The 18,462-nt window shown below is 46.7% G+C and overlaps 1 protein-coding gene across 5 annotated transcripts in view; it reads left to right on the forward strand.

The window, feature by feature from the left end:
* The window catches only part of LOC146830407 (microtubule-actin cross-linking factor 1, isoforms 6/7-like), a 456,496-nt gene extending 438,759 nt beyond the window's left edge, over positions 1-17,737 (forward strand). For all 5 annotated transcript variants that reach the window (XM_085604595.1, XM_085604596.1, XM_085604592.1 and 2 more), the window contains one exon: positions 14,649-17,737. In XM_085604595.1, the coding sequence (XP_085460721.1) occupies positions 14,649-14,677 (29 nt within the window). In that variant the 3' untranslated portion in view covers positions 14,678-17,737. The remainder of the gene's footprint in view (positions 1-14,648) is intronic.
* The last annotated feature ends 725 nt before the right edge of the window (positions 17,738-18,462 follow it).

The raw sequence follows: 18,462 nt of genomic DNA on the forward strand, positions 1-18,462 counted from the left end.
CTGCAGCTACTCTCACACATTGTGGGACAGAGTGGAGGGCATCTTGTTAACTTTCCTGGAGGAACTCATACCAATTTTATAACATTTGATTGTGTATGGTTAGGATGCAGTGAAGTGCTCTATTTTCTTAGGCCTGTATTCCTCTGTCCGGTTAGGACAGTCAGGACAAGGGTGGTTCTTCATCTCCACAGCCTTTCCCTCGGGCGCTTCATAGACCTTGATGGACATGCCCTTCAATGGTTCTAGGCCATTTGGAACAAAGGCTGACTCGACCACACAAAGGTTTGAAGAGAGTATGGCAACAGCTCAATCTCTCTTGCCTAGGCCAGACTTCTCTGCAGTTCCCAGAGCAGCTTCTCCCCAGCAGAGGAGACGTCAGTACCATACCTCAGCAACAACAAGCCTCTGTCATTTCGGGGAAGAGGCTAGGGAATAGGCCAACAGTGTCCATGCCCCAGGAGCAACATGCTACCCCGACCACAGCCAATCTATTTAACACCGTAGTGACTGCGTAGTGTCAAGGCTTATGTGCATTGAGTTCCAATGCAAAGAGCTATGGACACTTGTACTCATTTCCGTGCTGTCTCTTGTGACCAGTCTGTTGAAAAATATCACAAGTCATCCTAGTGGCACTGGATCTGGGAGAGGAGAATGTGGTACCCGGAACGTCTGGCCATGAGCACTTGTCTTCTGATCCAGCTGCCCCTTTGGGAGGAAGCCCTGTCGCAACAGCATGGGAGGGTCCTGCACCTGAGCCTGCAGAACCTACAGCTCCATGCTTGGAGATTGAACCGTGATGGTTACTGAGCTTTTATTTGCCTCCTGAAGTGGGTGGAGTTATCTTGCCAGCCAGGCGTCCATCTATCAAAACTCTTTATGCAGGACACTGGGAGACATTGGTTGCCTGGTGTTCCTTTTTCAACATTCAACCCTGGAATGCAAAGTTGCCAGATCAGACATCCCTCTTCTAGTCACCGCCTGTGATGTGTTTTTTTACGGAGCTGATCGATCTCTTTCTGCTGACACCATTTGTCATGTCACAGTGTGACCTTAATTTGGTCCTCACTTTCTTGATGTCCACTCCTTTCAAACCAATGCAGAGCTTCCTCCCGCCATCTTCTATCCATCAAGATGACGCTCCTCATTGTCATTGCATTGAGAAGGCAGCTAGCTCCAGGCGTTGTCTGCATTACAACCATATACTTCATTCTTCCCACACAAGCTTGTCCTCCAGACATCTGGACCTTGAGAGGGCCCGTAGTTTTCTACATTAACCAAACCAGATAATACCGACAAGATGACCAGCTATTCATCAGTTTTTCTGGAGCAAACAAGGTTAAAGTGGTGAAGAAGAGAACTCCTCTATCAATGGATTGTGTTATGCATCATGATATGCTATTGCATGGCTAAAAAGCAACCCATAAAAGGATGGAACACTCATTCCACCAGAGTAAAGGCTGCTACGACTGAGCTAGCATGTGGTGTTGCAGCTCTGGACATTTGCCGGGCATCTACATAGATGTTCCTCCACATGTTCATGAAGCACTACTAACCGGACAGCCATGTCTGGAGATATGGGCACATCGTGTGATATGTCCTGGAGGATTTCCTGGTCTCAGCCATTTCACCTGGGGTCTATTCACAAAGTGAGGATAATGCAGTTAGAAGTCTATCAGAAGAACTGATTACTTACCTTCGTTAACGCCTTTTCTCATAGAGACTTTCTAACTGTAGATTCCTGACTGACCCTCCCATCCTTTCCGTTGTGTGGAATGTTATGATTCAGTCCAATAATACGATCCCAAATCTGAAAGTGTGCAGTGGCTCTGCTTCAAATGGCACAGGCACACACCGGAAGGAAACTGACACCAGCATGCGGAGGTTGCGCATGTATGGGACGGGACGGATCTGATTTGCAGTTGCATTACGCCGCCTGCCAACAAGTGAGGGAATTGCTAGCAAAAGTTTCAGAATCCATTCTGGCGCTTGGGGAAATTCATGTGAGGAATCTGTGGTTGGATAGTCTCTACCAGAAAAGGTGTTACAAAAGGTAAGTAACTTGTTCTCTTGGTCCCTCACTGTTTTGTGTGTATTGTGTTTGTAAATTAAGTATTCGTCAGAAAGGTCCTCGAGTGTCATGCTCTAGAACTATTTAGCTCAGGTTGTGCAGGACAAGTTACGGAATGGGCGCTGACGTCGATTGACTTTGGGAGCAAGATCGGTGACAGCCTTGCTCCTTTCCAGGAGTATTTGGGTGGCAGCAACGGGCTTGGATTTTTTGTTTTTTCAACTTTACTGAAGACTTAGATCATGAAGCCGACTGACGTTGTGAACGACTCCTGCGACTTTTGTAATGGGAATGGGACTGACCCGTTGGCTTTGACACAGGAGTCTTCAAGTGCTTGGCAACAGTTTTGCCTCATGGTCTCATGTGGCCGTTGGGTTCCTCAATGCACAGTCACTGTGGGCCTTAGAGTGGTGACTCAACCATGGCACCATAGGCAAACCTGATGAGGATCTGTCACAGACATTTATTAGCGACTGTCCTTACAGGGTTTAAAACCTGGTGTTTTGGTAGGTGACATTTCCTTTAGAACGGCATCAGTGCAGAGTCGCATGGCACCACCTACCAACGTACAGAGGTACTGCTCAAAACTTCCTGGATCCAGTCTGCCACTTTGCAAATATTCAAAAGGTGAGAAATCTGCAGTTGGATAGATCCTCTAGCAGTAAATATAGTTACTGAAGGACCTTCTATACTGTCAGCATTGGACTGTTTATATATTTAACTGCTTGAATCATTCCCCGTTGTCAGGCTGGGAACCCCCAGCATTCTTAAATAGTAGTAAATTATGTTAAAATGGCACTAGACCTTAAAAAGTGTTTGTTCAGTAGCCCATCCACCTCATTTTGATAAAACCCAAATGTCAGCAAATGAGGTGGAAGTGCCGGCTCTCCTATTCCCCCCAGAAGCCCCCATAATTCTACTGAACATTGTGTATGAGGGAGTACCCTGGCAGAGCTCTGCTCTAACCTCTCAGTGACCTTATCCTATTACCTTTTCAGGTCTACCCAGAGACTCAACCAGCCCTACCTTCAGCTTTAAGGGTGTTGTGAGTTTAAAATTCCTTTTTTCCCTGCCCAAGGAGACCCTTTTTCTTTAACTATCACCAACTATCATCTTAGGTGACACAGTAAACTCTTTAAGTCCTGTTCTACCTGTGTACACAATCGTCTGGGGATGATTCCGTGAAACATGCCCCACCAATTACTTCCACAAAGGCAGCGCAAAAAAGCAAACATGTAGATTTTCCTGAATTGTACTTATTTCACCAAACGCCTGCAGCCACCTCTTCACACAAAAGAACCTGGAGTTTCTGCAGAAAGACATTCCAGGAAAGAAGAATGCTTGTCTGCGCAAGCATCTCCTGCCTATGATAAACAACCATCATTAAAGAAGAAAAGGCCTTTGCCATTGATAGAAACCCCTTCCTCAACGGCGACCAAGAAGAAAATCTCATCGACACAAGAGCAATGGTACACTGTCGATCACCCCTCATTGAATGTCACTCCTTCCCCTGTCAACGGGGAGAAACCTTACCAAGAGAATGAATAACATCAGGATTTTACTCCAGATAATCCAAGGTCCTAAGTACCTCCACGTTACATTATAGGGCCAGAAGTCCTACAATTGCCTATAGCATTCCTATCATCACTATAGCAAATGGAAACCTTTCAAAGATGATTGCCCCATAACTCTACAGGACAACCTACGCCTATTCCACCCACAGTGCCTGTTTTACCTGTCCACCGCCTCCCCGGCTTCCTACTCCTCCATCACCTCCCCTACCTCCACAGAAAGCATCTCCCAGAATAATCAACAGGCAGGCTTCCGCGTGCTCAAGCTAACTTAGAGAAGACAACTAGTCCCCATGGGCCATGTGACACAAGGATCCTACTGATTTCTTTTAAATGATGACACATTTCCAGCTTCTCATCCAGGATTGTCTGTTCAGGATGTCAGTCTTTATTTCACCCTCAAAAGGAGGATAGTTCTAGACATCCTGTAATAGTTTGTCAGGCATCGGAGAGGCTGTGGTGTCTTGGAAAGGACCTCTCTGATGAAGTTCCCAGCATGACGGTGGATGTCCGCCTGTAGAGTACCCCCCATATTTATAAATGGAGGTGGTTGAGGTTTACTGGACTTTTCAACCTGAGACATCTGGATCCAGCTGCGGGTTTAGCATCCGATAAGCTGGGTGTTTCTTTGCTTCTTATTATGGAAAGCTTATTTGGTGAAATGTTTCAAGAGATCCTGGTGGCGCATCACTTTTCAAATGTTTTGTTGAAGTGATTTCTTCCTGCACTTTACATTACTGCTGAGTGGGACCTTAGCTTGGGATTGCCTCTTTTGATGGATTTGTCTTTTGTTAACTTGAGTAGTTGTGATGCTGAACCTTCCCTTCAAAACTGTTTTCCAGGTCACAATAACAAACTGGCAGGGTGCGTTTCGGTCCCTATCAGTGTAATTGATGCTAAAGCAATCATTCTTTCTCATGATGGTCACAAAATTCCATCAAACCTAGACCTATGTCTGGAATTGCAAATCGTCACTGACCCTGGGGATACACAAGTCCAGACCGCTTTCAGCCTGGCTTGGCCTCCTAAGTGAGGAATAGCTTGACTTCTGTGCACAGCGAGCAAGGGACCCACGTTTAGGCATAGATTTAGCCATGTGTAGTGTGTTATGAAATTCCATCTTAAATAGTCTGTTCCATTGTCTACATCCACAGCTCTGGTTACAGGTATAATGTTTCCAGCAACAGGACACTACTTTTCATCTATACAAGTGTTACCAAGGGTATGTCTATAATGAAGCAGATTAGATGTTGGCCAGCGACCTTCTTCGTGTAGCCAGTCGAGAGGGCAGCCTGAAGGATTTATTGTACATTAAATGCAGGGCAGAGTGACCACTGCTCGTTTTGGTGGGAGGTGCCTTTGCAAGAGGCCTGCACAGCAGTTGTTTAATGTTCTCTTCCTACCTTGCCACAACCTTTATGCTTGATTCAGATGCCAGAACTGAAGAGTTGTTTTGAAGATCAGTGATACATTTGCATAAGGAATGTACTTATGGCCTTCATCCATCCCACAAGGTGAGAGACTGCAAGATATGCCGAACTCTTTCTGTCAAAACCCTCAAAGACTATGAGGGAAGGCTTTTGTTATGGTTCCAGAACTAGTAGTGAATGCTGTTTCCTCACAGGCCTTCAAACAAGGGAAAGGTCATAACATGAGTCCTCTCACAGAAGGAACAAAGCCTTTAAAAAGATCCACCATGGATCTACACAAGGCTCCTCTCATGAGGAAAAAAGTAAAAGGGCTTCCTCAGACTCTAAATCTGAACCTTCTACTCAATCTACAGCCCTGTAATTGAAACCTATATCCCCCTCTGAACCGGTGTAAAAAAAAGACCAACTTGACTGAAAAAATTTCATTGATGGCATCAACGCCATCCAAACCAATACCAACAGCACCTAAAAGCAGAATATCGATGATGACTGGCAGTCCAACACTTTCACCGTTGACGACCACTGTATCCGCGTCGATGAAGACTACCTCGTTCACGATGACCGTTCCATCCACAATGACCACTCCGTCGATGATGTCCACCTCGTCAATGACGACAGTGATGTTGACGAAGACTATTCCTACATCGTTGATGTCCGCTTTGGAGTCAGTACCACCATTGATGACACAGTCATCTGAGAAGTCCTCCTCATCATAATTTAAACAGAAGAGGCCACCAATGTTACTTTTGTCCACACCATCAATGCTACAGTTTAAAAGACTTTTGCCATCTCCAGAAAGTATTTGTCCTGAATACACATATCCCCCTAAAGTGTCCCCACTACCCCACAGCCACCTGTTGGATCTTCAAGAATCAGAGGACAAAGATCAAAGAATGTTTGGTGCAGCCCCTCAGACTTGTATGTCAAACATCAAGGTGAAGAGGAGGAAGAGAATTATTATGAGCCTGTTCATCAAAGCCACCACTAGGAGAGGAGTTGGCCTAACGGCAAGGGCGGTCAACCTCAAATCTGGGGAACCGGGTTCGAGTCCCGGCAAGGACGCGCAACATCCTGTGATTCTGGGCAAATCACTTAATCTCCCTGTGCCTAATAAAAATGAATGTGCCCTCATGCAACGCAACTGGTGCTAGTGTAAAGCGCTCTGTGATACCCGATACCTTCGGGTCAAGTTTGCGATATATAATACACCAGTAAAAAAAAATGTGGAGCCAGATCACCCTTATGCTCCTCCTCCACCACCATCAGGCATGGTTCAGGTTCCTGCTGCTTTGGTGCAAGACCTGCAAAACATGTTTCAAGGCTATTACAAGGACTTCCCAACACCAGCTGAAGTGCAACAACCACCTGCAGTGGTACCTACGCCCCAACCTAAATCAGCAGACTCTGTGCCTCCTCCACCTGCTCCAAGAATGGCACCACAATCCAGCATCACCATGCCTCCTCGAGAGGGTCTGTCTACATCAGATTATGATGATTATGACAATGATGGGGATAGAGAAGAAGGCAAAATAACCAACAATCTAACCATTACCACATCCACCTTCACCTCCAGCTCCACAACCAGTGGATTCTCAACTGAAAGATATTGGTGGTTTCAGACGCTAATGGAGAGAGCACCAAGCGTTTGCAGCTCACCCATTACTGTTAAACAATCAAACTGTTTTCTGTACGATTTTAAGGAGCAATCCAAAAAAACAACCAGAGCAATACTGATTGTGCATTATATCTGGGAGTAAGGAGTAGACATAATGAAGACACGGGTGACCATCACTGCCGTTCTCCCTGGGATAGATAAGAAATGTAAAGCACCAGAGAACTCACCTGCCTGTTATATCGGACATCCAAAACCTGATTAGGTATTTATTTAGGCTGCACAGCGCAGGTCTAAATAACCATCCACTTCAATCTCTTCTCTGCCTGACAAGGAGGGCAGACGACTAGGTAATATCGGTAAGATTCACATTGATGTCAAGGACAACTGTCCGTGCCGTATTCTCTCTGGGCATTCTGGGGCGATGTGACCGCCAGATGTGGTCGGCATCGTCACATATCTGTATTTCTTGCTGGAAGACAAAAAAGCTGAAGCTACTCGCATTTTGCAGGAAGGTGAAAAGGCAGCATCTGAAATTGACTGCACAATGGATATCGCATTCATAGGCTAGATCCCTTGGATCCCTCCAGTTCTATATACCCCTTTTCGTGGAGCATGTGGCCGCGGATCTAACTGATATTGTGGAGTAGACCAGAGATTTCAACTGGCGTCCTACCAGCAATCCTTTTGAGCCACCTATCAGCAGCATCAACCCTATTGTGCACCTCCGTCAGCAGCCTATTCTAAGCATCAGCCAAGGAGGAGACGGGCTGCTTCCACCAGAGATACTACCAGGAAGCAGTGACAATCTCAAGGTGCCGGCTTCACCCCTACTCATCTTTCAGTAGGTGCCAGAATTTCCCAATGCCTGCATCACTGGAGCAAAATGACTATGACAAGTGGGTCCTATATTTCATCATGTATGGCCATACCCTGGAGCTCCACCTCAAACTCCACCAACAAAATTCCTCCCATCTCCATCTTCTTCACAAGGAGGTGTTAGCCATGTTGACAAAAGTGGCCTTAGAACAGGTTCCACACACTCAGAAAGGAAAGGGGTTTTGCTTCAGTTTTTTCCTAGTGAGGAAGAAGTCAGTGGAGTGGCGCCCCATTCTCAATCTCAGGGAACGCAACAAGTGCCTGAAAAAGAAATATTTCTGTATGATTACCCTCCAGGAAATTCTACACCTTCTCAACCACTGAAATTTTCTCACCTGCCTTGATCGCCAAGATGCCAATTTGCATGGTCCCATCCACCCAGGCATCGCAAAATCCTCAGATTCACAGTAGCCAGCACTCATTACCAGTTCAAGGTGCTCCCCTTTGGTCTCCGATCCATTCCCCGGATATTTACAAAATATCTCACCCCAGTGGCAGCCCACCTGCGGTAAAAAGTCCTTCAAGTTTTCCCATACCTGGAAAAATGACTGATCGTCTCCATCCTTCCAGCAGGCGTCGAGGGATACTTCCACGTGTCTTCACCTCCTTCAAACCCTGGGGCTCACAATCAGCTTCCAGAAATCTCTCCTTTCGCCTTCAACAAGAATAATCTTTCTGAGAGCAGCTCTAGATACATTGCTTGACAAAGCCTTCTTTTTTGTACACAGGCAACAGAAACTCTCCGATCTGAAAGAGACACGTTAGTGATAGATTCCTTACCTTAGATTATCCCCAGGCGTCAGACTGGATCTGGAAAGTTTTTCATCAGCAGTACCCCTGTGCATCGGTAGGCGTCGTCGTACGGCTCCGCGTACGTCGCTGGCATCGTAGTCGCCGAGATGACGTCGCTGGAGCTACTTAGACGTGCCCATCCGCACTGACATCAGTTCTTTATTTTTCCGTGCCTGCAATCTCAGATCCGGAGAGAGCGGTACCCCCAGTCATTTTTTGACTAAGTTTTTGGGACTTTTTGTCTCTGTTTTCAAGTATATATCACTCTTCATGTGCATAGGGATGCCCGGTTTTAAGTCCTGCGCTGCCTTTCCCCGCATGATGTCGTTGACTGACCCGCACCATGAGTGTGTCTACTGCCTGGGGCGCAACCACGACTCCCCACTGCCGGGCCATGGCTCCGAAAACTTTGCGGGAGTGGTCCCGAAAGTGGCTGGAGGCCCGGGAGTCGACCCCGCTCTGTTCACGGTCCCGGTCCCGTGGGAGGTCGAGGGACCGGCCTCGGAGCCATCACCCTCATTCGAAGTCTTCGCACTCTGAGTCAGGTAAGGCGAAGCACAAGAAGGCGAAGAAGCGTTGTCGCGCTTCACGTTCTCCTAGCCGGTCGCGCGACACGTCTAAGGGGGCAGGTGGCACGGCCCCTGCGTCTCCAGCGGAACCTACGCAGTTTCCCATGGCCTACCTGCCATTTTCGGGTCCATCAGCGACTCCGGCCCAGCTGCAGGTGGGTGCAGCATCAGGGGAACCTATCCGACTACGTCCAGATTTCGGAGGGCACTGCACAACAATTGCAGTGGTAACTTTCAAATCAGCATTGGGTCAGCGGCAGATCTCTCTCCCTTCCCCAACCGGAGCACACAGTGGTGATGGATGCGTCCCTCCTGGGATGGGGCGGCCACATGGGAGAGGCGGAGAGCAGAGGCCTCTGGTCTCCGGCGGAGTCTCGGCTCCATATCAACCTTCTGGAGCTTCGGGCGATCCTTCTTGCACTGAAGGCATTTCTTCCCTCTGTCAAGGGGAAAGTGGTGCAGGTGTTCACAGAGAACACCACTGCCATGTGGTATTGCAACAAACAAGGCGGGGTGGGGTCGTGGACCTTATGTCAGGAGGCTCTGCGCCTCTGGACATGGCTGGAACGTCAAGGCATTTCCTTGACAGTTCAACACCTGGCAGGTTCCTTGAACGCCAGGGCGGATAAACTCAGGTGCTGGTGCATGATGGATCACAACTGGTGGTGCAAGGTCTCTTTCAACAGTGGGGAGAGCCTTGGTTAGATCTATTCGCCACCGAAGAGAACACGCAATGTCAGTGGTTCTGCGCATTGGAATTTCCAAGGCGGCACTCGCACAGCGCCGCTTTTCTACGCGAGTGGAGCTGCGGTCTATTGTACGCCTTTCCGCCTACACCACTTCTACCCAGAGTGCTGAAGAAGATCAGGCGCGACCGGGCCCAAGTCATTCTTGTGGCCCCAGACTGGGCACGAAGAGTTTGGTATCCCGAGCTACTCGGTATGAGCATGGACCCCCCCGATCCGACTGCCTCTTCGGGATCTTCTGTCGCAGCAGCAGGGAACGGTCCTCCACCCGAACCTGTTCAGCCTCCACCTACATGCATGGAGATTGAGCAGCAACAGTTGATTCCATTTGACTTGCCTCCTGAAGTCTGTGATGTCATCCTGGCAACCAGGCGTCCCTCCACTAAATCTGTATACGCCTGCAGGTGGAACAAATTTGTGGCATGGTGCACAACAAAGGCTGTGGACCCCCTTTCTGTCCCTCTTTCAGAAGTCCTTTCATTCCTCCTTTCTTTGGCCCGGCAGGGCTCTGCTGTGGGCACTATCAAGGGCTACCTTTCTGCAATCTCTGCCTTTCTCAGGCTCCCTGATCAGCCCTCTCTTTTCAAGTCTCCTGTTAATAGATTTCTCAAAGGCATTACTCACCTTTTCCCTCCTATTCCGTTTGTGATGCCACAGTGGGACTTGAATCTGGTTCTTACTTATTTGATGTGCGCTCCCTTTGAGGCGCTTCACAACTGTCCTCTTCGTTTACTAACTTTGAAGACTGCTTTCCTGGTTGCCATCACCTCCGCTAGACGCGTGAGTGAGCTCCAGGCGCTTTCCTGTAAGCCTCCTTATCTGTCTGTCCATCCGGACAAGGTTGTGCTTCGCACTCGTCCTTCCTTCTTGCCAAAAGTTGTCACTGCCTTCCACATTGGGCAAACTATCACCTTGCCCACTTTCTTTCCGCCTCCACACACTTCAAGAGAGGAAGAGCGGTACCACCGTCTGGACCCAAAACGTGCGCTTTCATTTTACTTAAATCGCACTCAACAGTTTCGGGTGGATGACCTGCTCTTTGTTGGCTATGTGGGCACCAAGAAAGGCCGGGCTGTACACAAGAGGAATCTCCCACTGGGTCGTCTTGTGTATCAAAGCCTGTTATTCTCTGGCTAAAAAGGAACCTCCGGTGGGGTTGCGCGCCCATTCTACCAGGGCGACAACAGCTACTACTGCATTGGGACGTGGTGTCCCCCTGCAAGACTTCTGTCAGGCAGCCACGTGGGCCTCGCTGCACATTACTAAGCATTATTGCCTTGACAGTCAAGTCCGTAGAGGTGGCTTCTTTGACCGTTCTGTTCTCTGTGTCTTTCTGGTGTGATCTTTGTACGCAGACCCACCACCGGGGTTGGTATTGCTGGGGTATCTATTCTAAGGTAAGGAATCTATCACTAACGTGTCTCTTTCAGATGCACAAGTTACTACTTGTGTAACGATATATCTGTAAGAGAGATTAGTTAGTGATAGATTCCTTACCGCCCCACCCATCCTCCCCGTTCTGCGAACTGATTTCTAGGGTTAAGGTCATCCCTTTCAGTGCCCTAGTTTCAATGCACCAGTGGTCAGTATCTTGCATTGCTCTGCGTTCCTGGCGTGGAAAGTCGTGTTCAGAACTGACGTCAGCGCGCGTGGGCGCATCTAAGTAGCTCCAGCGACGTCAGCTCGGCAATTACGACCCCAGCGACATATGCGGAGCCGTATGACGACGCCTACCGACGCCCTGGGGTACTGCTGACGAAAAACTTTCCTGATCCAGTCTGACACCTGGGTATATTCTAAGGTAAGGAATCTATCACTAACTAATGTCTCTTACAGATATATCGTTACACAAGTAGTAACTTGTGCATCTGGTTTGCTCTCTTCCCCAAAAAAGTGCGCTTCAGTTAACCCTATCAAATTTCTGCACATCTTGATGTCTTCAGCCATTCTCCTAGTGCCTCATGCTCATCTCAAAATGCGACCTTTCCAAGAAGAACTGGATGTACAGTGGCTCCAGGTGGAAGGACCATTCGACCACATCGTCCAGATCACACCTGTGATGAAGGCAGCTCTTCCCTGGTGGACAAGCTCCAGCAATCTCTCTGCAGGAGTAACATTCCCCGCTCCCCCCTTTTGGAATACGTCATTACAGCAGATGCTTCTCTAGAAGGATGGTGAGCTCACTTGCAAAACTTTCACATTCTGGGCAAGTGGACTCCAGACCAGTCCAAAATGCATATCAACTTCCTTGACCTCAGAGCAATCTCGCTGGCTCTTCTAGCTTTCTTGCTGAGGATTCAGGGGTCATGCGTGTTAATAAGAACAGACAAACAAAGTATGCATTACCTCAACAAACAGGGAGAGTCAAGACCCAAGATTCTGTCTGAAGTAGCTCAAACTATCTGGCAGTGGGTACTGCGTCTTATAGTGGCCATCAGGGCATAATATCTTCTAGGAGTGCACATCTCTTTTGCAGATACCTTGAGCAGAATGACCGAAAGTTGTCACAAATGGAAACTGAACCAAGCCCAAACTGTATCTTTTTGCATCCCAAAAGAACCAGAAATGCTGGTTTTACGCCAGCAGGTACCATCAAAAAGGGTCCTGGGGGAATGTCCTTTCGATGCAATGGTCTGGGATTTATGCCTACGCTTTTCCCCCGATGCTGCTTATTCCAAGGCTTCTCAGGAAAATGAAGAGAGCCATGCTGATTAATACTCATCGCTCCACGATGGCCAGGACAACACGGGTTTACAGAGCTCCTCATGTTGTTGGAGGACAACCACATTCAACTCAAGCCCCAGTAAACTTGTCGATGAGCAACCAGCAGGTGCTTCATCCAGACCCAATTCTCTGCATTTATCAGCCTGGCTCCTGAGCACCATGAGTTTCAGCACCTAGCCATTCCAGAGGATGGTAGGAGTATCCTTGCAAAGGCCAGAGCTAATTCTACCAACAAAACATATTGCCTCAAATGGAAACGATTTTCTTTTTGGCGCGAGAAATCTAAAGTACATCCTATCACGTCGCCTCCCGAACAAGTGTTGCCATATTTGATCTCTCTGGCCAAATCCATTCTAGTGCATTCCTCTGTTAAAATGCATCTGGCTGCTATTTCCAGATGCAGATGAACTTTTGGGGTCTCCTTCCTTGTGGTCTCAAAGAGTAATCATCCAATTCCTTAAAGGACTCTTCAAAGCATATCCTCCAATAAAGTTCCACCACCTGGAAGGCACCTTAACACCGTACTATCCCAACTGATTAAAAGTCCTTTTGAGCCTATCGATAGGGCTGAACTGAAATTTCTTACTCAGAAATTGGCGTTGCTACTAGCTCTTACTTCCGCTAGAAGAGCAAGTGAACCACAAGCGCTCACTATTAAGGAACCTTTCAGCGCTCACTATTAATGAACTTTTCAGTGTTCACTGTTAAGGAGCCTTTCCTACAAATCAAAGACACCATGGTAATTCTTTCGACTATTTCTAAGTTCATACCAAAGGTTCCCACTGATTTTCATCTCAATCAACTGGTTATGCTAAAGACTTTCTTTCCCAAATCTCAAAATCCAGCTGTAACAAGTCTTCATACTCTTGATGTCAAGAGATGTTTAAACTTTTACTTGCATCGCACAAAGCATATTTGTACCACAGATCAACGTTTTGGGCCATACGGCAACTATAACAAAGGTGGACCAGAGTCCAAGCCCATCATAGCAACATAGATTTCAACAGCCATTCAGTTCTGTCATTCTGAGGCAGGCAGGCCTTAAAGCGCGTTCTATGAGAGCAGTTTCTATAACAGGGGCTTTGTTTGCTGGGGAGCGCATCTAAAGTATATGCCGTGCGGTAACCTAGAAGAGCAGGCACACTTTCACCCAGCACTATTGTCTGGGTTTGACGCAGAGCACTGATAGAGCTGTGGGTCAAGCGGTGTTTCAGCATCTTGTCCAATAAGGTAAGCCTGTTACCATACAATGTATGATGTTGTACCCGCTGTCCTAATCATGTGTTTTTTTATTGCTACTGTATTGCACCGCTCACTTTTCAGATTCAAGCATGTGAATCTATGAAGATACCCCAATACTGGAGAATGAACTTGTTACCTGTAACTCCCGTTCTCCAGTATTGGTATCTTTCATAGATTCACGCGCGACCCACCCTACTCCCCTTAGAGGCTCTCCTTCTTGGCCAGTGAGGACTATCCCACTGGCGCATGGAAAATCCGAGGGAAGATGCCTCTGTTGGAGTGATCTAAGGGTGCTGTCGCCTGATTGGTCATTGTTCAACTTTTGTCCTTTAAAAAAAAAAAGAAAAAAAAAGGGCAGAGGTAGGCTATTAAGCTGAACCTTTCATTCCCTTTGCAGCCTATTATACTGATACATACGCCTTTATTATGATACTGCCGGGCTTCCACTTCGACGATGGGGAATGATTCAAGCATGTGAATCTATAAAAGATACAAATACTGGAGAATGGGAGTTACGGGTAACTAACAAGTTCTTTATACTGCTATGGTAATGTTACTGTGGGGCTCCCATCTCAACCATGCAGATGATTCTAGCATATGGTCTTTAAAAAATACCAAAGCTTGAGCAATATTTTTACACATAACTAACTGCTTTCTTCTCTGGGTTGAATCACAGTCTGAGTTTTCAGATATACAAAATCAGCAGTAGGGACACAATATCAATTGTAGCGAGTGTTTCAAAAATTTCAAAATTGTTTCTTTACTTTGATCTCGCAGGTAGTGATAACTGAATGAGAGCTCTATTATTAAAAGGAGTGTATAGGATTTTACTGGCAATATTGTAGAGGCATTGCTGTGTTTCTTGGCTGTGTTGGCCAGAGTTAACTTACGTGAAAATACTGTTTACTATGTTTTTTTACGTTGTTATTTTATATTTAATAAGTGTAAGATAGCTTTAAGTAAAATCTGAGCAGTCCATAAGCTGAACTGTGTGTCATTTTGATTTTATTTGCAGAAAAAACCGAGAAACCTCCCGCAACATGATCGTAGCCACACGAGCCTCTGTTGAGCCATCGGCTAAAAGGAGACCCAGGAAAGGAACAAATGCTAACCAAGCACTTCAGGGATTTTGGTAATCGGCAACATCTGGAAGGTTACAACCCTCTGGATATTGGACATCAGCTGGTGCCGACAATAGTGCTCAGGACACTGTGTGCCGCCGGGCGCAGGTCGCTCGAGGGCAGCATCCTTCCGGAGAGGATATGCTCCTGGGCTAACACAGCCTTACCACTGGTCATGTGACCTCCAGGAGTTTCATTGCAACAGCACAGAGACTGGCAGAGTGAGGGAGTGTAGCAGACCCTGTGAGGGTATGTGTGGCATAAAAGTGTGAGCATGTGCAAGTGTGGCAGGATGTGAGGGAGTGTGTGAGAGGAAGAGAGCATGCATAAGAAGAGTAAGCATACAAGGCCATGTGTTAATGGACATGCGAGAGAGCATGTACAAAAGAGTGAGACACCATTGGACACAAAGACTGTTCAATGGCATATAGTATGAGCATTGAGAAGAAGGCATAGACCGAAAGGACCCTTTTCAGGAAATGTGCCTTGGTTCTGAAGTGAAAACCCCCTGGAGAAAGCTCTGTGGGAAAGGTGTGTGGAAGACTGACGAGTGGGTCATTTCTTTGCATGTCAATTGATAGGTTATTACATGTTCATTTCCACGGCTTCACATTCATCCGATGTGCAGTGAAAGCTGCGTGCATGAGAAAGAATGATTAGACACAAGACTTTCTAGTGAGAGGAAAGATTTTAGGGGTGTGACGGTGAGAGACCAATATACATGGACATGTAAAATGTGAAAATAAAAAGAGGGGTGGTGGAGACAAAGGAAGTGGTATGGAGTAAGTGATGCAGGATAGTAATGGAAATTGAGAATATATACCAGAAAATGAATGGAAACGTGAAAATGAGAAGGAAGAGGAAAATACTGGGCAAGTTGTAATTGTAAATTGAAATGAAAGCACAAGGCAAGTAGAGATGAGCCATCTGGGAGGAAATTTAAGGAACAGGGCTCAAGAGATTGTTTAGTGGTTGTTTAAGTAGCTATATCTTGTGTGTGTGGAATTAATGTGGCACTGTAGTGTATGAAGTACATATTTGAGTGTGTGCTAGTGGACAGGTTTGTCTGTGTGTCTTGTTGGCTGGCGTTTCTCAGCCCATTAATTGGCAGGACTGTGGTCTTCTCCATGAGGACATTCTTCAGACAAGTGGACGCATCTTTCACTCCCTGCCAAGCTGTTTCTCAGGCAGACACGGCAGTACCCCGGAGAAGATGGTCTTCGCCCACGTCATCACTACTCACTGTGAATAACAGACAACTGATGAAGAGCGAATAGCTGTGCCCATGGTCAGTGAGTGGCTGAAAGCCCCCTTTTCCTCTCCCTTCTCCCGCTTCCAAGGTCCTCTAGAGTGGCTGCATCACATGAGTTTGGATACTAGGGGCTCGTCTGAAGTCCCTGTCACAGGCAGAGGTTAGATCCTCAGGCATGCACAAGCACATCAGTTTCCATATGAACAGTTGAGGGACCAAGAACAGGTTGGGGACTAGATTTGTACTCGTCAGGTACTGAATGTTCAGCAATTTATTAGTAAGAAAGAGCTTTCTTCTGACAAAGAGATAGGCAAGGATCCTCTTCAGACAGAGACAATGGCACTTCTCTACTCATGAGATGAGTACCCTTACAAGGCAGCCAGGGTTTAGCATCACATGACGACCACCATTTTGGGATTAGCATGAAAGAAAACTGTTCCAGCCAAGGGAAGTATTCTCCTTCACCCAACAGATAAGGGTCTTTGTCAGGCAGGGGCAAACTGCTGTCCTTCACACTTGAAGTGAGTGCCTGTATCCGGCCAGACGATGGACTTTTCGAGGCACGCCAAGCATGGGTCTGTATCCAGCAGGAGGACCAGTTATCATCAACTTATGAGGCAGAGGTGCCTGTGAGGAAAAGGGAGAGACTGTCTGTGACCCATAAAGTGAGATCCCCTGTCTGACAGTGGAGAGTACTGTTCTCAACACAAAGGTAAGGTTTGTCAAGTAGGGTGTTTGACAGTTCTTTGCACATGCAAGCGAAACCCCCGCCTAGCACGATATTTTGAGACCATATCAGGTGGACAGAGCTTGCAATTCACTTTACCCGTTGCCATAATTGCAAAACCTCTGTGGACATGGACATTATTACAGAACAGCTCAGTATCCGTTCCTTCAGTGCTCTGAAGGCAACTAATCCTGTGACAGACTTAAGGGTGACTTACCTCCTGGGGAGCAGCACTCCTGCAGAATAATTCCACTTTTACTGAGTATTAATGATTCACTTTTTGGCTGGAAGGGTTATTCCACCACATGTCAGTGAGAGCCCTTTGGGGAGATTTTGGACACGCATGCATTGGGGTGGAAAAGGTGAAATGGCAATGCAAGAGTCGAGGCAAGACTAGGGGACAGATAATGACATTTTTCATGTATTCATTGGTCTTTACGAACCACAAAGATGTGTCTGCTGGCGCTGCAGCTCGTATCCTCCAACGTTCATACAAATGCTTTTGTCTCTTGACCTACCTCCTACTTGACGACAGTGTCCCATGAAACCTTGGATCTGCAATTGTGTCTACAAAGTAGAGTATGACGTCATGGCATGAATTTTGAAGCATTTAGGTTACTTTTATCTCCACCACAGCTTTCATCACCCCACCAAAGCACCTACTAGCCTAAGTCCAAAACCAATGCATTAAATTAAGCCAGCAATAGTTTTCAGCTGGGTGGGTCAACGGGCTCTGCAGCGCTTCTGCAAAGATCCTAGCTCTCTCCGTCTCTTCCCACGCCTGCACTTCTAGGGCCCTAATATCGGGCCCGTGCCTACAAAGCAATGCAAACATTCATTCAGCTCGTCCCCATCCACTTCTGTATGCACCTAACCGTACTGTATGACACGCTATCGCCATGCTAGATCCTGTACTTTACCAGAATGTAGCAGAATGTACTGTAATTAAACAATCTTTATACAATGTGCTATGTACAATAAAGTTTAGGTTTTTTTACACTCTCCACCTGTCTCTATATTTATTGACTGTTATTGTGAAATCTTCCCATTACCCTCGGCTTCTGCTTGCAATACCTTACTCCACCTGTCTCAGTTATTCTCTACTTGTTCTCTCCATTGCTTCCCAATCACTCAACAGCTTATCCTATAGGCAGAGCAACCATAATACCCTACCCATGCTTTCTCACTTAATCAAATTGGTTCTTCCATAATTACCCATTTTTTAAAAATCCTTCTGATAGAAACGTCTAGCTGCAAATTCCTCACCTTTTGAAAAGCCTCAGGCATCAGAATGGATCCAGAAACGTTTTATTAGCAATATCCTCGAGTGTTGGCGTCTGCAGGGGTCATGCGATGTCATGTTACCCCGTACCGCTCCCTCTTGGTTGGATGCGACATTGAACTCATATATGTATGTATGTGTGTATATATTTATGTCACTGACTCTTTCTGGCATCAGTTCCTTTCTTTCAGTACCACCCAACGCAGTTCCAGAGCTTCAACTGACATTCGACGGTTTAGCCAATTCTCAAATTTGATCGAGTTTTTTGTGTGCAGTATTTCTGATAGAGACTTCTAACTGCAGGTTTCTCACCGTAGAATATTCCCCAAGCTTCAGACTGGATCTGGAAAATATTGATCTGTACCTCTGCAACGCGGTAGGAGGTGTCAGTCAGCTCAATGTTATCCACATCGGAAGTGACATTGCAGTGCCATATAAGTGCCACCA

This window comes from Triturus cristatus, chromosome 5_1 (assembly GCF_964204655.1).
Source record: "Triturus cristatus chromosome 5_1, aTriCri1.1, whole genome shotgun sequence".
Classification (NCBI taxonomy): Eukaryota; Metazoa; Chordata; class Amphibia; order Caudata; family Salamandridae; genus Triturus; species Triturus cristatus.